Below are 21666 nucleotides of genomic sequence, written 5' to 3' on the forward strand. Positions count from 1 at the left end.
CTCCATCCTCCTTCAGCCCACCCTTTAGATACTTGTATGCCATAATAAGGTCTCCCCTCAGCCTTCTCTTCTCCAGGCTAAAGAGTCCCAGCTCTCTCAGCCTTTCCTCATAAGGCAGATGCTCCAATCCCTTAATCATCTTAGTTGCCCTACTGATTTGATACAGAACATGTGCATGAAGAGTATGGATCAAGTTTTAAGTCAGCTAAAGACTTTCCCAAAGACTCTAGCCAAATTAATTATAAGCAGCAGAAACTTTAAGAAGACACTAGCTTTAGGTGCTCCTAATTCCTAGAGACATCCTTGATAAAAGGATTCCCCTCTTCTGGTCCCAGCACCTGTGTACATTCCTCACCTAAATACCCTGGATTCAGATCATCTGGATCAAAAGAAAACACTGAAGAAATCAGTAAAACATATATTCTTATACCAGAATTATCATGTGATCAGTTAAGCCATGTAGAAGTACAGTAAAATTCCGATAGTGACATTCCCATTACTAGAGGGAACCAAAGAGATCTCAAGAATAGCAGTAACAGGAAAATAAAGGAAAACATGAGTTGCTGACAAAGGAATGGTCACACATTTAGTGCTTACCACAGCAGCTGATATTTAAGAATGGAGAAAGAAAATATATCAACAAACAATTCTAGCAAGTAAATATCAGTAAACAATAATAAGTCACTCGGAAAGAGCTTATTAGGATTAGAAGAAAATAAAACACTATTTTTCATGATGATAGCTGAAAAAACCTCTACATCTAAAGGAAACATTTCTAGGAAAATACAAAAAAATCTCATAGATGTCTCATTTTATGAAGATACATCCCAGCAAAAAGACATTTGTTACCTTGATGGGCTGCAAGGGCTGGCTGCTTTTCTATCACCCTCAAAAAACCATGCTCCAGGTTTAAGTAGAGATCTACAAAAGTCAACAATATCAATGGTTAGTGTCACAGTCAACAGCTGTAACAGAATGGATGGCAGCTGCACTGCTGGACACATAAAAGCAATTCTTGAGTCTAGAGAAAGCCACATTCAGAAACTACACAGGTGACAACTGATTTGTCATTGGAGCTTTAGAGGTAGGACTATCCCTCCTTTCCTCTTTCCTCTCCCTTTCGTCTGAAATATAGTTTGTTTGCTTCAAAGTCTTTAAAGTTTGGACTGAGAAGTATAACTGCTGTGACACTGTGGGAGTGATCAGCGTAGGGAATTTTCAAAGCTCTGCTGGCATCCTTAATTGCCTGACATTTTTAAGAGATGGTCCAAGACGATGCTGATTGCTCCTTCCGGCATCCAGGATTCTTTAAATACGGCTGGACCATCTTGGCACCTTATGACAGAAAATCACAAGGAAAGGCTGAAAAGCTAAATAAATTCCTCCCCGGACAACTGTAGTCTAATCATCCCTTTAAACACTCAGGCTAAAGGAAAATTGACAAAAGAAAACTAGAGCAGGAGATACTAATCTCTCGGCCCAGCTTTAACAGCAATCCTTAGTTACTCAGGGGTTCTTAAAGGAATGAAAGAAAAAAAGAAATAGAGTAAGAAAGAAGGCTTTGCTCTTTATTTCTCAAGACTGGAATGACCTAACACTTTAAAGAAAGAAGGAAATGTGATTACAATTCCCTCTCCATCTCTACCTCTGACATATGCTGAAGAGGAAAGAAACCAAAAACCATACAGCTTGGAGGACTTTGGAGAGTAAATTTCAACAACAGAAGCTTTGCAGTACTACTCTCTGAACAAGGGCGTAATCAGTTAGTAAGAACCTCCTCTTTTTGCTGCGCAAGACCTTTTCTTCTTTCAGGTCTTTCTCTCAAAAATCAGTTCCTGAAAGCCCTACACAACAGTGCTCTCTCAACACAAAACAACAACTGAACTTCAGAGTCTGCTGGCTGACGCTATTGACAGTAAGCCCCCCAAGCGGTCTCAGTAAAGAATAAAAGAATACAGCAAAATGACTTGCTTCGATGCCCAGGTGTTGGAGTTGCCTCAACTCCATCTCACATCATCAAATGCCAGCTGATGGCAGCTGGGTGTCCCAGATGAAGTAACTGGAAAGGTCTGAATCCTATTTCTAGTGGAGAGGACTCAAAACAGGACCATGTCATAGAATCATAGAATCATAGAATTAGTGAGGTTGGAAGGGACCTTTAAGATCATCAAGTCCAACCATTAACCTACCCTGATAAAAACACCACCACTTCTAAACCATGTCCCTAAGCACCTCATCTACCCTTTTCTTAAACACCTCCAGGGATGGTGAATCCACCACCTCTCTGGGCAGCCTATTCCAATGTTTAATAACCCTTTCAGTGAAAAAATGCTTCCTAATATCCAATCTAAACCTGCCCTGACACAACTTGAACCCGTTTCCTCTTGTCCTATCACTTGTCACCAGGGAGAAGAGGTCAGCTCCCATCTCTCTAAAACCTCCTTTCAGGTAGTTGTAGAGGGTGATAAGTTCTCCCCTCAGCCTCCTCTTCTCCAGGCTAAACAACCCCAGATCCCTCAGTCGTTCCTCATAAGGTTTGTCCTCCAGACCCTTCACCAGCTTTGTAGCCCTTCTCTGGACACGCTTCAACACCTCAATGTCCTTCTTGTAGTGAGGGGCCCAAAACTGAAAGCAGTACTCGAGGTGGGGCCTCACCAGTGCCGAGTACAGGGGGATGATTACTTCCCTAGTCCGGCTCACCACACTATTCCTGATGCAGGCCAGGATGGTGTTGGCCTTCTTGGCTGCCTGGGCACATTGCTGGCTCATGCTCAGCCGGCTGTCCACCAACACCCCCAGGTCCTTTTCTGCCAGGCAGCTTTCGAGCCACTCCGCCCCCAGTCTGTAGCGCTGCATGGGGTGGTTGTGACCCAAGTGCAGGACCCGACACTTGGCCTTGTTGAACCTCATGCCATTGGTCTCAGCCCACCTGTCCAGCCTGTCCAGATCCCTCTGCAGAGCCAATCTACCCTCAAGCAGATCAACACACCCCCCTAGCTTAGTGTCATCTGCGAACTTACTGAGGGCGCATTCGATCCCCTCATCCAGATCATTGATAAAGATATTAAAGAGAACGGGCCCCAGCACCGAGCCCTGGGGGACACCACTTGTGACTGGACACCAACTGGATTTAACTCCATTTACCACCACTCTCTGGGTACGGCCATCCAGCCAGTTTTTTACCCAGCGAAGAGTACACCTGTCCAGGCCATGAGCAGCCAGTTTCTCCAGGAGAATGCTATGGGAAACGGTGTCAAAAGCCTTGCAAAAATCCAGGTAGATAACATCCACAGCTTTTCCCTCGTCCACTAAGTGGGTCACCTTGTCATAGAAGGAGATCAGGTTTGACAGGCATGACCTGCCTTTCACAAACTCATGCTGACTGGGCCTGATCACCCTGTTCTCTTGCATGTGCCGTGTGATGGCACTGAGGATGATCTGCTCCATGACCTTCCCAGGCACCGATGTCAGACTGACTGGCCTGTAGTTCCCTGGATCCTCCTTCCGGCCCTTCTTATGGATGGGTGTCACATTTGCCAACCTCCAGTCAGCTGGGACCTCCCCGGTTATCCAGGACTGTTCATAAATGATGCAGAGTGGCCTGGTGAGCACGAGGTCAAGGTATACACCTTCAGACTTGCACTCAAGCTTGAAGGGGAACCTCGACATGCCTTTTCGTGCACATGCAAAAGTCTCTAATTTGCTTATCCCTACAGTTCCTGAGGATGAGAGCCCCGGCCCTCTTATACAGTTGAATGAGTACGCCAAGTCAGAGTCCTGACATTTTATACCAGGCTGTCTGGATATAAAACGATGTGCGCGTTCCTGAGTCTGGTTATTTTCTAATCAGGTTGTCTTCAAGTTGAAGTCATTGTACAAACCAAATGCATGTAAACCAACTACTTTTCCAACGATGTGCATAAGCTTGACAGAGAATAAGCTCTAGAATGTGGACGAAACCTTAGTGTGCTTGAGGAGCTTCAGAACTGTATGGTATTGGCATGTACAGACTGCCTAAAACTCAAACCGTCACTCTTATGCTGAGAAAAACAGTCCAAGACTGACTCAATGCACTTACAGTTTTTTCCTTTGGAAAAACATGGAGGTTCTTATGGAGCTACTTACTGCAGATTTTCTCAATGTGTCCTTTCTTTGTACAGGTAACTTTTAATGTCGGGTGACTGGGAGGTATTTTTACAGATAAAAACTTTGAAGGTAACACCATGCATAACGGTATATATTTAAATGTTAGGATCACACAATACAGCTGTAGCTGAACTGCAAACAGCAAACCAGACTTATTTAAAAATCAATTCCTCGCCACATTTCCATTCACATTCATGTTAAAATCAAGGCTGCTGTATTCGTGCTGTCATCTGTTGGAATTAGCACTTAAAGAAAAAAACCCTATAGGTGCTTTATGAGTACTTAGGCTTCATAGAGGAAAACCAGGTATTTTTTGAACACTGTTCAAAATTTTGTTAGAATTCAGAACTCCTTAATGCCAAGGACCACAAGATCATTGTTAATACACTTCAATTTATTATTTTATAGGGAATCAATTTCAATTAAAATCCATTCAAATAGTGACTGGAAAAATTCTATAATATTGATCTTTAGGGGGAACCAGCATAGTTAGAATTATTAATCAGACTTGAGCATGTCATAAAACACTCGGCTTGTACTCGTGCTTTATGATCATGTCAAATAAAGGCTTCAAAAAAACCCCATCCTTTCCTTTGGGGAAGATGCCAGAGACCTGAATACTGCTTAGTAATAAAGAAATAGTTGCTACCACTGCTGACTGCCTATGTATAACAAAGTAAATGAAGGTGCTCTATCATATGAAGCATAAAAGCCATTAAGAGTAAACTTTTATTTGAATAGAACCGCATTCATTTTTAAAATTATATTACAGAAAGGCTTTTAAAGAATGTCAATGAAAAAAGAAAAGCTTTTAAATAAAACGGGTTCTTTCTACACAACTTAGAAAAGCAACTTTACAAAGGCATAAAAGGGAGAGGGTTTTTCTCCTGCCTCCCTTGAATCTTTCCAGTAATTATAAATCTTTATTGCACAGGCTGTAAATGCTAGTAACAACAGGAAGAAAAATGCTTTTGAACTATTTGGCAAGATTCACCTTCAGGGATTCAAAACAGCAAAACCTTATTTTATATTTTCAAAAGGCCTTTAAGTGACTTTCGTGTTTGTTAAAAGTGCCAATATGGTGAAACACTTTGCAAACAGAACGCATTCATACAGGCGTCAGCAACACCAATTTCATAAAATCAGAAAGCTGGTGTTACCAAAGCTCATCTGAGTGAAGAGGGCAATTCATCCAGCTTTCAGACCAACTCTTTTCAGCGTAGGAGTTTACATCTAGGCATAGCGAGTGGGAATTGATCTCACCTAAGTTTAGTCATCTACCATGTAGACAAATACATCTGGCAGCCATCCTGAGCTTCTCTAATAATCAATGGAGAGCAACAGGCACAATTCATCTGATGTGTCTGAGGTGTGACTGGTGTCTCTGAAATACAGAGAACGTGCAGCTACTACTGCGCACACGATAGTAGGATTGCTTAGAGTCTCTGTGGAAGGCAGAAGATGCCCGACCGAAGGCACGCCAAGTTAGGCTTTGGCGCTTTCGGCACTGCTAAGGCTGCCAGTGACTATATTCTAGTTTGTAAAAAAATCTTGTTTTGAACAACTTGTTTCATGACAGAGTGAGATAAATACTCAATGGATACTAAAAGAATTAGGCAGGGAAGTACTCTTCCTAATGCAGCAATTCTGGGCGCTGGGGAACCCGAGGGGATGGAACCACAGAGAGAGGCCAGGGTTCTGGGCTCTGCCTAAACAGTATCTGCTACTGTCAGAGTACTGGGACAGAGGGATACTGGATCCGACCGAGAATGGCATTTCTTATCTTCTTATTTCCAATGCTACCCACTCAGTTTGACCGTAAAGGTATTAGCTGATGAAGACAGTCAGGTTTTGAACCAGAAGTCCAGCAGTGAAAATTTCTGTGCACTTTCTAAGGGGTCAGAAGTATAGTTAGGGCTCCAATTTCCACAACTCTCTTATAAAAAAACTATCAACCTTAATTTTATTCTATGTCTGATTTCTGGAAAAATCTCATTAGAAATGATAAATATGTTACATTGTAAATGGCACCATCTTACAATATGTAGACTTGATTTATTTAAACTCTGTGTGAAAGACTGTACCTATTCCTGGAATCCCTTTTACCAGCCTGTTCTTTTCGGCTGGGTGAAAACAAGTGATTTCTACTGGCACTGATCACAAACAGCTGTTGTTAAATCACAGCCTCTGACTGCTCAAAACTCTCCTATTTAGTTGAAAGTCTCTCATGACTGGTTGCAGCACAAACAGCAATGTTTTAATTTTTTTTTCTTAAACCTTGAGCAAAATTGTTTTTTCTCTTTCCAGTTTACACGAGTGAGGAAATATGTATATATATATGTGTGTGTGTATATATGCAATATCTATTCATCAAACATGTAAGACAGTTTTGGGTATGCATTAGCTCAGAAGGACTAAACTTTCCAGATCAAATTTTCTGGCAGACTGACACCTGAGGATTTTGAAAAGCAGGCATGAAAAAAAAAATCAACGTTAATAAAATAATAAGAAAACCAGACAACCGTAATCATGTCCTTGCAATCGTACAAAACAGCTAGTACTACATTCCCACTAGACTGAGTTGCAGTATTATTTATAGAAACACATAAAAATGCAAGCACATCATAATATTATACAGCTAAAATCTTGCCATAGAAGTTCATCAATGCAAATTTCATAGTTGCATACATGTTTCCTTATTCTTACTCCAAACTAATACACTACACATATTGAAGGACAATTCTGTACTAAGCCTATCCAGAGTGCATTACAATGTATTGTCCAGTGTATTGGAACTTATTTTACTTGTCAGCTGAATCACTCAGTTATTTGATATGAATATGTATTAGCATCACAGCGATAGCTAAAAGGTAACTAACAGAACTATAGTAATTCAATGGTCTACCAGGGACCATTGACTGCACTGCGAAGTATATTCTTCAGGTTAGAAACCAGCCACATGAAATTCAAATAACTGATGCCATAGATGGAATTTGATATTTATCATCACTGATGCATGTGTTTTAAACATTTTATCTGCGCCTAGATACACACTCCACATACGATATTCTGCTTCAGCTAAAACAAATGAAAACTATAGAGAACCCCTCACTGCATACTTGTAACCTGAAAAAATTGATTTTCAGAAGTCTTAACAGTGCCTAAAGTCTGAAAAACCTCTCAGGAACAACCAGAGCTTCTGACTCCGGAGCCTACGTCCTCTGTAAGTGCTGAAAATGTCCTTGACTGGGACTGGGGGAAATACAACAAAGACTGCTCTTCTGCAGTCTAATGGATGCTAGCAAAGTCATTTTAGAGTCTTGGAAGAGCAGTGTTAAGTACAAGTGCTATGATTCCTACAGCAGTACAGGAAAAAAGGACATACAATGGAAAGGAGTAAAAGTGATATGGACGTATAGTGAAAATAAAGCCATATCAAGAAAAAGGTTAAGATTTCTTTACTTATAATCAGGCAATTTAGCATGTTGAGTCCTGGAACACGGTATCACTTATCCCTATGATATGGGATAAACTACTACTTTTGGGTAATTTCTGCCAGTGTTTCCGTGCTATACTTTGTGTTCCACTCACAAGGTCTCTCAGAGATTTTGGAGCATAACAGGAGCACAGAGTAAAGGAAATCAGCTGGGAATTAAGTTTGCTGGAGCTCTTCTGAAATATCAAGTGTTTTTTTCTGTGCCTTGGATAGATGCCATGTATGCAGCATATGCAAGAAACATTTGCATAGTAATTTGTGCTATAAGAAGAAAGGCCCTTCCTGACTAGCTGGAAGCTTCAGGGTTAGGGAAAACAAAAAGGTGAGGTCAAGACAATGAAAACAAAAGAACGGGTGCCTGGTAAGAGGACAGTCAACATTTCAAACACCACACGCCTCTGAACACCACCACAGGGACATGAAACCGAGATTCCTCAAGCATTACACACTTCCCCCGCCAGCTGCCTGGGAAGGCAAATACACTGCCTACCTGGAGCACTCACAGAGGCAACATCTGCTGTTTTTTAGAGACAAGAAAAAGAGTATTTCTGGTGGAAGGAACTCATGATTCCTTGGGTGCCAAAGCCTCGAGTCCAGAACGTACCCAGGAAAGAAAACAGTACATCCTGGAAGTGTAACAGGATGACCTTCTATCACAAACTTCAGTTGTTCTGACTTCTTTACAGGGTTGACAAAGAAATGTGCTAATCTGAAGTAATGCTCCTTCAAAGGACATGAAAGAGAGTAGGCAGTGGAAGTTCAGATACTATGAAGCCTACACAGCAAGCTTCAATCGTATTCTCTTAACTCCAAATGATCTTCCAGTTCTGTGCTTCACAAGGTCACATGTTGTCTAATTTTCTGACCACTCAAGTCCCTTTACAGGCATGTGTGCAATTCCCACTCATTCATGCTGTGTACTAGAGCCACTACAGCAGGAAAGGTCTTCATATGTGGGAATTCAGAAGATGGGAGTGAGTCTAGTACTTCGAGGCTTTGATTACGGAAAATCCTAGAATCCTAGAATGGTTTAGGTTGGAAGGGACCTTGAAAATCATCAAGTTCCAACGCCCCTGCCATGGGCAGAGACACCTCCTACTAGACCAGGTTGCCCAAGGCCACATCCAGCCTGGCCTTAAACACCTCCAACAAATCTCACACGCGGTGATGCAATCTGGAATGGCAGCGCTCAGGTTCCTCCCATAATTAGCTCATGGCTTTCCTATAAAAACGCAACAAAGCAATGTACCCCCAGCCCCTCAACATGCAGCACACACAAATCTCTCTTTGGCCCCTGGTAGACTGGTAGAGTTTGCAGTGCTAGATTAATGGTTGGACTTGATGCTTTTAAGGGTCTTTTCCAACCTAAACGATTCTATGATTCTAAGAGGCAGTTAAGGTGAACAGGAACTAGCATCATGTTTCTGACAGCCTGGGAGGGTTCAGTGCCGAACAGCTCAAATTTTGATCAAGCCTGCCTTCACTTTAGTATTAAGAGGCAGATAATGCTGTAAAAATCGTTGTAACATGTTTCAGCATGGTCCTGGTTTACTCACCGTGTGGACCCCAGTGAATAATCCATCACTAGACTACACAGCTCTGACTTCATCTTTCCTCAAAAGATGAGACGCATATTTGAAGGCCCTCTAATTCCCTTCCTGGAAGAATACAGTGCTAGGTTACTATAAAAGGTTTTAAATGGGATTCATGAGCCAGCAATGTGCGATCGCAGCCCAGAAGGCCAACCGTATCCTGGGCTGCATCAAAAGAAGTGTGGACAGCAGGTCAAAGGAGGTGATTCTGCCCCTCTACTCCACTCTTGTGAGACCCCACCTAGAGTACTGCATCCAGCTCTGGAGTCCCAAAAAGAAGGACGTGGACCTGCTGGAGCGTGTCCAGAGGAGAGCCATGAGGATGATCCGAGGGCTGGAGCACCTCTCCTATGAGGAAAGGCTGAAAGAGTTGGGGCTGTTCAGCCTGGAGAAGAGAAGGCTCCGGGGAGATCTTATTGCGGCCTTCCAGTACCTAAAGGGGGCCTACAGGAGAGCTGGGGAAGGACTTTTTACTAGGGCACGTAGTGATAGGACGAGGGGGAATGGCTTTAAACTGGAAGAGGGCAGGTTCAGATTGAACATTAGGAAGAAATTTTTCACTTTGAGGGTGGTAAGGCACTGGAACAGGTTGCCGAGAGAAGCCTCATCCCTGGAGGTGTTCAAGGCCAGGCTGGACGTGGCCTTGGGCAACCTGGTCTAGGGGGAGGTGTCCCTGTTTACAGCAGGGGGGTTGGAACTCGATGATCTTCAAGGTCCTTTCCAACCTAAACTATTCTATGATTCTATCATTATTTTGGAAATTGAAGGAAGGACAAAATTGGTCTTGTTGTGGTTATCATTGGGCACATATGTTTTTCAGTAGCTGAGCACAAGTGCAGGATGAGCAGAAAACTTATTGGAGAAATAATTTCAACAGGTATCAACAGCTGTGATGATCTTCAATGAAGCATAAAGCCTTATTCTAACACATTTTGCTAGCAGGAGTTTTTTTTGAAGAAAATTTGGCACATTCTGTGGCCTGGCAGCATATTCAAGTAGCACTTTGCCCTATATGAAACTCACAGAGGACCTTAGGAGGGGGCACAACGTCATCTTAAATGCAGGTATCATTTAATCCAAATCCAAAAATGCTTCTTAAGCTCAGCCCTATTAGCAGATTGCTGTCTATGGATACTCTGCTCAGAATGGCAGAGTTCTACCACTTTGAGGACAGTCTCTTCTATGCTAGCCAAAAGCAGGACTCGCATTGAAAAATCTCAAAATAGCTTCTTCTCTGTGTAGTTATGTAAGGCTTTTTTGAAAAAAAATGATCTTTCAACTCAGGCTTACTGTGGTAACAGTACAATAATGGTGTTTCCAACAGTGTGCAGCTCTCCCCAAGAGACATTGGAAGATATTTTGTCAAATTAGTTCCTCAACATCACTAAGTCTGGGGAAAAAGCACAGATCAGTAGTTGGGCCTGTGCCCTTCTATCCTTCTATCCTAGTGGAGGTTGGAATAGTGTTTCTGCTGATAATAGCCTCAATCAGGCAGTTCTTACTCCAAAGAAAAGTCTTCCTAAAACTCAAGACAAGCCTTCAATTACACAATCACATACTATTCTGGCTTTAAGATCCCCAGAACAGACTGGATGGTGTGTCCTGAATGAAGAAGCATGAAACAGTTTTAAGTCATTTTCTGAAACACGAGTAGAAAAGAATGCAAGTTCTCTGTTGAGTTTTAAAATGAGGTTAACTTTCTCTGAAGACAACAGAAGACAAAAACACTTAAAATATCTGATAAGTATTATGTAATGCTTTTTTAAAACTTTCCCTGTTCGCTCCAGCTTCAATTGGGGTACGAACTAAAGTCAAGTGGAAGTCTTTTTGCTAACATCAATGGGCGCTGAATTAGGACCTCATTGCTTGCAACCCAGCTTGTGTGCTAAATTAATTCAGAAAGGAGTTCTAACGGCTTCTTTCACTCATCGATCTCCTAACTTGTGCACTGAGAGACAGAGGGCCTTTTTTTCCCTCATTTTGGTGGAAATTTTGGACGACAGCAAAGCACAATGTAGCAATAGCTACACTGTGACCTGTATTTTGCAAGTGGAATTTCCAAAAGGCAGAAACTGCTGGCATGCAAATGTGTTACTTTTCAGAGAAAAAATGTTCTCCAAATGTTCTCCTAAACAAAAACGCACTTACAGAAAGCTATTCCAGTACCAACCTAGATTAGGAACATATAAACCATAACAAGAATACCTGTGGACACAGTTTGAAGAAGCTGGGCAAGGGGACAGAACCAGTTTCAGAGAACAACAGACATACACACAGCTTTACAGACTGCCCCATAGTTGAGAAATTATATCTTAACCGTAGTACTTGCAAAAAAGCACTTTCAACAGAGACACACTCCAACTTGGTGTAAATGAGGTGATAAGGGATAGGAATACTGCTGTCATCCTATTAATCACTGTCCCCCTGCTCTGGGATCATATGATTAACATAGCTCTGCTGCACAGGAGAACATTTTATGGACTGTTGTGCTGGCCTATAACTTCAGCTCTACTTAGGAAAGATGGAGTTGTGTTGAAGCGCAGCGCGATGGCCAGCACCATTGTGGGGGAAGGCAGCAGGAGCTGCAGATCACTGGGTTTTGTAAGCTTGTGCTGGATTTCATAAAGCATGCCTTTATCTGATCAGACTGAATAACAACGTTCTCTATACATGTCAGAGAGACTACATTAAACACATCCATACATCTATCACCAGCCTGTCCCTCATTGTCCAGCATGTGTTTATTCATCCTTTTACAAAAGTCCAAAATTGTATCCTCAGCTGCACGGGCAAGGAATAAATCTCAAAGGATGCTGCCCTGAATTCCTTGAAACGGCAGTCGCCACTGTCTGACTGATATGACTCATACACCAGTTGCTGTGTCCAGAGGGGAACCAGAGATAAACTTCCAGGAGAAGCCTGGAAACACATAGTCCTCAATGCCAAATACAGGTTTATGGAGAAATCTATCTGGACTGCAGTGATAAACTGACACAAATTTATAGCTTGTCCCATATCAATAAAAACCCAAGTTCTGTAAGCAGGCCTAAAACAGTGATGGTTGGTGACCAGAACTTCACAGTTTGGCAAGCTCTCAAGTACCATTCCAGATGTAGGGGAAGAGAAAACCCAGCCAACACTGAAGAAAAGGACGTAGGAATGATGGATGAAAGGATGAATGGATGAAGGGAAAAGGAAGAGCTTTAAATATCTGGGGAAGGCACCGATGCTTCAGCACGTGCGCTGCTTTTGACATAGCACAGGATGAGGTGAGGTCATATTCATAGGCCATGGCAAAATGAAGGAGGCCTGAAGCTCCTCATCATAACCCACATGACACTAAGCCTGAAGGCACAATTCAGTTGAGACATTGGCTCTTTCAGATAAAATGCAGCTTACTCTACTAATCAGAGAGTTTTTCCCCAAACACAGTGAGCAAGTCTTAATCAGGAACACAATGTCATGTGTGAAGGACATTTTGTTAAAAATACACTGCATGAACTGAAGAAGTCTATTTTTTTCATATGATGTGACATATAACGGGCACTGAACCAAAACACCACAGAAGTATGCGGTTTATGCTATCTCACTGGACTACCAAACAACATTTAACATTGAGAAAGTATTGCAAATATATAGTAGAGGATGTCTAAATTTTACTTTACACTGTTACCATAATTATTGCTTTTCTTCCGTGCTACCTCAGTTCTTAAAAAGCCTTAATATGGAGCTAATAACACAAGTCATTATAAAACATCTTAACCTCATTTGGAAAATATCTATGAGCTTTTTTGTTACTCCTTCTTCCCTGTCTTCTAATCAAGATCTCCATATTGAACCCAGTTTTGCGTTTTCTTAGCAGCATAAATTAGAAGCAACTCTATTCAAGTCAATAAAATTACTCCAACATGAAAAAGGAATCAACCATCTGCAAAAAACGGAGTCTAACAGGTAATTTTCCACTGACAGCTCTTACCATAAAACAGGTTACAGAGATTACTCTTTTATCTAACACTGAAAGTAAACAATTAATGCAAAATATACATTGTCTGTAAAGACAGCATGTTCACTACTTGTGCCCTTTATATGTAATTATTTTCATCTTAGTAAGCAGACAGTTAAGTAAGACTACCATCCGGCTGTAGATGGAGCCTATTCATCATGCAAAACAGGCAGCTGAACATCTCTACTTATTTATGCATTATTTTACCTTTTGTTCCCAGCTTGGAAAGCATGTGGAATCTATGAGACATTTTCACGCATCATTTCTTGCAGGAGAACGTCAAGTCACCTTTTATGCCCTCAGGCAAACTTCTTCTACCTGATCTCAATAACTGTCCATATCAAAATTATTTTTCATACCTTGTGTAAGCAGCTGGAGGTTTCGGACTTCTTCCCTCACCTTCAGCTGAAGGACTTGCTGCAGAATGTGCTGTCGCAGGCTTTCCTGGGCAATGCCCATTCGTTCAAGCTTTTTGTCAGTAAGTCTCAGCAAAGCACGGCCTGGATACAAAAGTCAAAAAGAAAAATCACCCAAGGATTTCCACTAATGTGATATTCTCACTCTGACAGGCTAATTTGCTACAGCAAAAATTTGCAGACCTGAAACACCTCAGTTTGAGAGCATATTGTTTCATCAGTTAGGTACTTCCTTACTCTCAGGCATCTTTGTTACACTCCTCCCTTTTCTTTCGATTTTATATATTGTTTTGATGCATTGTGAGATATTTAGGCATGTGAAATAGGTATCTTGTGCCATTTTAGACAACTAAGTGCTATTCTTGAGTGCCAGCTGGTTTCCCACAGGTAGGATATCCCCCATAAGTCTACAATTGGTCTGTCTAAATAGACCCTCATCTATTTTCAAGCATCTAAATTACTGTCAAGAAACCACCAGTGAAAGTGAATTTGAGCAATTTAATAAATTTAAGATATACTGAGGATGAATATTGTTGCAACTCAGACATGTCTATAGTGTAATAGCACCATTTCTCAGGAGGACCTGTACTTTGTGGTCCAGCCTTCCAACTCCCTCTCAACAGTAACCTGTCACAGCAAAACAGAAGACCTAGAGGTTTCCCTTCACATGAGCAGTTACATCTAAACCATTCCTGAAAAACATGTTTGCCCAACTATAAAGATGCTTTTGCCCAACCATAAGGACCCTATGGTCTTTGCAGGCAATCACTCCCTGTTTGTGACTTATCTTTACCATTAGGGTAATGTTGAACCACAGTCCCACGCAGATTGTAGACGTTAAAAAAATCAAACAATCCACACTCCCCAGATTGTGCTAGTGGAGCTCTGACTCCATCTTTTGGGCATCTCTATGCTATAAGTAAACAGGAGGAAGGCAGCACACTGCCTGAGACAACGCTAAGGAATTATTTGGACCAAGCAGAGAACCAAAGCATCAAGCAGAGCTTTACCTGACAAAGAAAACCAAAAATTACATTCTTTGGTCTTCACCACTGCTGTGAGCTAGTAGAGGGAGGAGAGCCCTGCAGCCCTCTACTGACTCCTGCTTCCCAGCATATACATTTGCTATCCAAAGGTGCCCTCGCCAATGCTGGTAAATCACACCGGAGCTACATTGACACTACCTTGGAAAATGGAATGTTGTTTGGTTCACTTTTTTAAATAGACTCAACTTTTTTACCTCCTCTACTTCTGACTGTAAGTGCTTTTTAATTATTAAAAATCTATTCTTTGATTTCTCAGGCTTTATTCTGAAACCAGAAGACGATAGCGAAGAACAAGTTACTCCCTCTGCAACACAGCAGCCTCTGTGCTACCATTACTGTGGCTTTTGGATGAATGGTACAATTTGGCTCATCATAAAGCGTTACTCAACACAGCAAGATAAGGCCCTTATTCAATCTCTTTCCTTACAAAACAGCAATGAGTACAGAATTTTTATGATTATTTTAATTAAAAAATTTAAGATAAATGCCAAGTATTTAAAGGGGCACATAATACTTGCCCCAAACCAAGCAGTTAGTGGTATACCCTTCACTAACTGCTAGATTTCAGTCACAAATGGTTCTGTGAAGCAGTTAGTGGGATCTTGATATGATGCAATGTGAAATATTGGGATATTCTATTAACAAAGCAAGATGTTATTGATCAGATAAAAAATGACAGGCTTCACACATTTTCTGCCCTTTCATGTCTCTCAAGCACTACATGCTACAGAGGATGACCTTTTGATTAGGAAAATTTTATTTGAGATCATAAACAAGAAGAATTCTATGGGTTAATGTAATAACAAAATATGGAAATTAGTCTCTTACAGATCAATGCCAGCTGTCCAGTTCCTCTGGTGATACAGATAGTAATAATGACTTCAATTTTTATATCATCTTATCACACTAAAACATCTTAAAGCAATTTATAAAGGATGTACAGCAGTCCAAGACTATGGTCTGTAATGTGAACCTAGCAACTGAAAGCAAACAAAAAATAAACACGTCATCAGATTAAAGAGTGCCAACATGCATGTCATCTTAGGGCAAGGAGTCAGCAACAGTAATAAGAAAGGACAGACAGAGGCCATGCATCTCATCTCGTGCCCTCCGCTTCTTTTTGGCCATGGACATAGTCATTACTCTTTACTTCCTCTGGGCAACTCCTTATTTCATATTCAAATCGGTCTTCTACCCCAGTCACTGCCTTTGGAAGTTGAGTGTGCACAAAACAGAGACGTCTCTTTTCAGCTCCTGGCATGCCAGTTCCTCTGCAGCTTAGGCTCAACGCACAATGCCATTGGAAAAAATTGTCTTTGACTCATACTATCCACAGCAGCTTGCACAAGTTGACTTAAATTAACTCTTTCTTGCACTAAATCCAATGTGACATGTTGAGGCAGTGGTGAGGCAAGAGGGCAAACATCCAAATGTGGCATTTCAGGAATGCAGTAAGTGACCTGAACTAAGAAAATTCAACCCTTCCCATACTTTCTTCCCCCTCAGCGTTCAGAACAACAACATCCAAGTCAGAACTGGAATAATTTTTTACTCTGGTACTAAGTCATGCCCTTGAAAAGATTTCACTAATGCCTGGATCCCCACCAAAGCCAATTAGTTACTAAGGCCAAGGTCCTGACAATCAGCTAATGATTTTTGATGCTTCACTGTCTTGTTTCCTGTACTGTACATGTCTGAAAGAGTTATCATTTGGTACTAAGAACCCTGTAAGGGTTATCGAACATTGAAACCAGTTGTCCAGAGAGGTTGTGGAGTCTCCGTCTTTGGAAACATTCAAAACCTGACTAACATGGTACTGAGCAACCTGCCGTAGTTGCCCCTGCTTTGAGTAGGGGGTTGGACTAGATGATCGCCAGAGGTGCCTCGCAACATCAGCTGTTCTGTGGTTCTGTGAAACAACCTGCATCAAGGATCTCAAGATAAAGACCTATCTTCTTTGAAAAAAAAAGATTAACAAAGGAAATTAATAAGCATACACAAAAGATGGTCATTTTGGCAAGCATCATGGTTAAAACAGAGACAGCTACACAGAAAAAACTGGGGACAGATTTTTAATTTTCAGAGAGTGCTGGATAGGATATATTATCAGGAGCAGAAGCTGTAACAAACGTAACTTTTTCTACGAGTGTACACTGATCTTTGCTAGGACACAAGTAAAAGAACTTTACCTACAGCTCAGGAAAATTTCCCAACACTACGGAACTGGCACTACCTTTTCGATGTAGCACCTATATGCATAAAAGAGACCAGGGGATTTTTTTCAAAAGCACCTTGACCAACAGAACCATAAAGATCGCAGTCACAAACACCTAGGCCTTGGCTCTAGCTAATTGCAAGGCTGGAAACCAAACGCTTTAAAAAAAAACCTCAAACTCCCTCAGTATCTATATGCATCTTTTAGCACCTAAACCTCCGCCCTCTCATACTCAGGACAGATCAGCCGTGGAATGTTCCGAGACACCCCAAGGGCAGACACAGACTATAAAATACTTTCCAGCATAATAATGGATTGATGGCCTAATTTTTTCTAATATGACTTAGCTGCTGCAGATCTCATTTGATCAAGCTGGGATTAGACAAAAATTTGAACGGAGGGAGAAACACTGCATGCCACAGAACATTAATATGAGTATAAGCATTGGTCCACTGAGTTTGGCATTGGCCCTAAAGCAAGGAATGGGGCACAGCCTGCTGTACCTAATCAGAAATGCTCGTACCTCTCTGCACTGCTATAGCCTACTGCTCTTCTCCCTGAGCCTGCAAAGCTGCTCTGCACCAACTGCCAGTTCACAGAAATCTAGTGGGACACCACGCAAGAAGCCTTGAAAGTACTCTTGTAATGAAGGTGAATGAATAGGTAAGAAAGGACTTATTAAACATGTAGAAAGAACAGAAGAAATACAGGGAAATGAGAGCAGATAGTTAGTAAGAGGCTGGTCTCACATAAATCCTGAAGAAAACTATGACTAATTTAAAGTTGATGAAGATGATAAACCACTAGTGGGAACAGATGATGTGTGCGAAATATGGCCAAGAAAGGTGATCTTATCTCCTGAGTACAATATGACAGGTATACCTGAATATCAAGACAAGATATTCAGTTCACTTACCATGGGCCACAGAATCTAGAAAAGAAAGAACAAGGTGGAGAACACAAGGACATTAAAAAATGCCCTAATGCCAGACCAACAGCTCACCCAGCCCTGTATTCAGACTGGCAGCAGAAGATATATTTTGGGAGAGTTATTGGGAGTGCAACTTTCTGAAGTCATTCCCTTTGTACCGTGCCAGTGTCCAGAATTGTTACACCACGCTTATTAGAGAGTATGGCACTTTTAGCACCTACTTATTATCCTGATGTCCGTAAATTTGTCTTTTTGATCTTCCTGCCTCTGCAGCCTCCTAGGGTAGCAAATTCCAGAATCTCACTGCCCATTTTTGTCTGTTTTATATTGATTTCTTACTAATTGCTTCAAGTGTTCCCTAGTTCCTGCACTGCAGTATTTGGTTAACAATTCAACATCCAGCTTATGTGTTGCTGCCGTGATTTGTAAACTTTAGTCATATGCCTTTTGATCATATTTCAGCTGACAAACCTAGTAAAACCAGAACATGGGATTCACTGAGCCACTAAATATGCAAAATGAAAACTTTTTCAAGTTTATACTTAAATAGTGCAAACACCATTCCAAACCGTTCTTGATGTAACAGGATATTCTTACTTAACTGACAGCAATGTGCTCCTCCAGTTTTGGGGTAGAACAATTTCAAACATACTGCTTTTGTATTTACCTTTTTAGTTCCGCATTCATAATTCTAGTTCACTAGGTTTTTCTACTTCAAATAGTCTGATGACAGCTTTCCTCTTGCTTATATAGGCTGACTGTTGGCTTCTCTTCACTTCATTGCTTAAAAACAAGCCTCCTAGGACTTACAAAGTAAGAAATTTCTATCACAGAGACACAGACATTAATATCATTGTTCAGGTTCTGGGAGACACAAGTATAAAATTCTCACCATATATTCAGGAAAGAAGAGTTGAAACAAGAATAGGCAAAGAGAGAGGCTGTGACTACATAGTGAAGAACGGTGAAATTACGAGAGGACACCAGAAAAGGATAGGCACTTACAGAACGAACACGGCCTCAGGAGGGCAGTGGAGGGAGATGAACATCCGGCAAAGAGAACTATTAAACTAAGGAACTACGTGGAAAAGAGAACAAATGGATATGAATACAATTGAGGGTGCCGAGTTCAGAAATATCTTGTAAAAGAAGCAGCACAAACCAGAAATCAATCAAATATTCAGAGGAAACTTGATATGACTACATGATGCTGTTCTTGATAACCCACCACATCTTCTACAGTCCTACATTTTCTGCTTTCCACGTGAGAATTTAAGAGCACATCTCTCCTTCTCATGCCAGTCTCATCACTAGTCAACCAGACACAGCAGCCACTTTGTCATCAATGCCTTGTGGCAAATCTATAGCTTTTCTTGCAAAAGTAGTTAGATCTGGCTCATCTTACTGATCATTTTAGCCCTAAGACTGGCGCAGACTCTTGGTAAACTGCAGCTTGCTTTAACACCCTCTTTGCCTCACTTCGGCTATCTAATATCTCACTAATCAGAGAAGACTCACTTGCTTCAAAAGTAAAAATGGAGAGACAGGCAAGGGAAACGAGGAGGTGGTGTTGCCTTATATGTGAAGGAGCAGCTGGAATGCATGGAGCTCAGCCTAGGTGCACAAGTCCATGGGACCTGAGGAGATACATCCGTGGGTCCTGAGGGAGCTAGCAGATGAGGTCGCTAAGCCACGAGCCACCATATTTGAGAAGTCGTGGCAGTCTGGCGAGGTTCCTGCCAACTGGAAAAGGGGAAACATAACCCCTATTTTCAAAAAGGGAAACAAGGAAGACCCAGGGAACTACAGGCCAGTCAGTCTCACCTCTGTGCCTGACAAGATCATGGAGCAGATCCTCCTGGAAACTCTGCTGAGGCACGTAGAAAACAAGGAGGTGATTGGTGACAGCCAGCATGGCTTCCCCAAAGGCAAGTCATGCCTGAAAAATTTGGTGGCCTTCTACGAAGGGGTTACAGTGGCAGTGGACAAGGGAAGACCAACTGATGCCATCTACTTGGATTTGTGCAAAGCGTTTGACACTGTCCCACACGATATCCTGGTCTCTAAATTGAAGAGACATGGATTCGACAAATGGACCACTTGGTGGACAAAGAACTGGCTGGATGGTCACACTCAAAGAGTTGTGGTCAACGGCTCGATGTCCAAGTGGAGAGCAGTGACAAGTGGCGTTTCTCAGGGGTCAGTACTGAGGCCTGTACTGCTCAACGTCTTCGTCAGTGACATGGACAGTGGGGTTGAGTGCACCCTCAGCAAGTTTGCCGATGACACCAAGCTCTTTGGTGAGGTAGACACGCTGGAGGAGAGGGATGCCATCCAGAAGGACCTGGACAGGCTGGAGAGGTGTGCCCAAGCCAACCTCATGCAGTTCAACAAGGCCAAGTGCAAGGTCTTGCATCTGGGTTGGGGCAATCCCAAGGACAAATACAGGCTTGGCAGGGAATGGTTGGAGAGCAGCCCTGAGGAGAAGGACCTGGGGGCGCTGATCGATGAGAAGCTCAACATGAGCCAGCAATGGGCAATCGCAGCCCAGAAGGCCAACCGTATCCTGGGCTGCATCAAAAGAAGTGTGGACAGCAGGTCAAAGGAGGTGATTCTGCCCCTCTACTCCACTCTTGTGAGTCCCCACCTAGAGTACTGCATCCAGCTCTGGAGTCCCAAACATAAGAAGGACATGGACCTGCTGGAGCGTGTCCAGAGGAGAGCCACAAAGATTATCAGAGGGCTGGAGCACCTCCCCTATGAGGAGAAGCTGAAAGAGTTGGGGCTGTTCAGCCTGGAGAAGAGAAGGCTCCAAGGAGATCTTACTGCGGCCTTCCAGTACCTAAAGGGGGCCTACAGGAGAGCTGGGGAAGGACTTTTTACTAGGGCACATAGTGATAGGACGAGGGGGAATGGCTTTAAACTGGAAGAGGGCAGGTTCAGATTGAACATTAGGAAGAAATGTTTCACTTTGAGGGTGGTAAGGCACTGGCACAGGTTGCCCAGAGAGGTTGTTGAGGCCCCATCCCTGGAGGTGTTCAAGGCCAGGCTGGACATGGCCTTGGGCAACCTGGTCTAGTGGGAGGTGTCCCTGCTTATGGCAGGGGGGTTGGAACTCGATGATCTTGAAGGTCCTTTCCAACCTAAACCATTCTATGATTCTATGATTTTTCATCAGAGTCACCATAGCAGCAAACACTTTATTGATCTACCTACTAGCATAATGGCAGCTGCCAGCCTAGGCAAAGGAGAATTAGCTCCCAAAATTGCAATTGGTAGCTGCCTGGTACTTCTGACACGATGAACCACTCTCAGCTGGGGACCAACTTAGACAGATAGGAGACACAAAGGGATACTGGTACGGAAATAAAGCAGAGGGAACAACAGTTTCTAATGATAGGGACCTGAAGGAGCAAAGATGACTATTTAACTTTGATGAATATCAGAGATCTCCAACTGAGGAAGTTCTCCAACATCAGAGCCAGCGTTCTTGTGCTTTTTCATCCTGTTAACAAATATAGCAAACCTCCATGGAGCTGTAGGAATTACTTTCTGGTAAGTCACAGGAATAGGAGAGGCCTGTAACTCTAGTACGGCTCCAGTGGAAGCACAGGAAAGCACAGCAAGGCATTTGCTTATGTACCAAATTAGCTTTGGACACGCCTTTATTTGTTAACATCATCAAAGAAGAATAAGATGAGTTTCTGGCTCTTTCTAATTCATTATTTGCTGGATCTGGATAAGACCAACTCTACAGTAAAGTTTCTCAAAGAAAACACTGTCATACTGGTCAATTAATGCCCAATTAAACTCAAAAAACC

General features: G+C 42.2%; 1 protein-coding gene across 1 annotated transcript in view; it reads right to left on the reverse strand.

The window, feature by feature from the left end:
* Nucleotides 1–284: 284 nt before the first annotated feature.
* The window catches only part of SAMD12 (sterile alpha motif domain containing 12), a gene marked incomplete at both ends in the record, with an annotated part of 106094 nt that continues 84712 nt past the window's right edge, over nt 285–21666 (reverse strand). The window contains 3 exons of the mRNA XM_082499252.1: nt 285–397; nt 850–921; nt 13597–13737. Of these exons, the coding sequence (XP_082355378.1) occupies nt 285–397; nt 850–921; nt 13597–13737 (326 nt within the window). The remainder of the gene's footprint in view (nt 398–849; nt 922–13596; nt 13738–21666) is intronic.

This window comes from Vanellus vanellus (assembly GCF_965231255.1).
Source record: "Vanellus vanellus genome assembly, chromosome: 2".
NCBI classification, from domain to species: Eukaryota; Metazoa; Chordata; class Aves; order Charadriiformes; family Charadriidae; genus Vanellus; species Vanellus vanellus.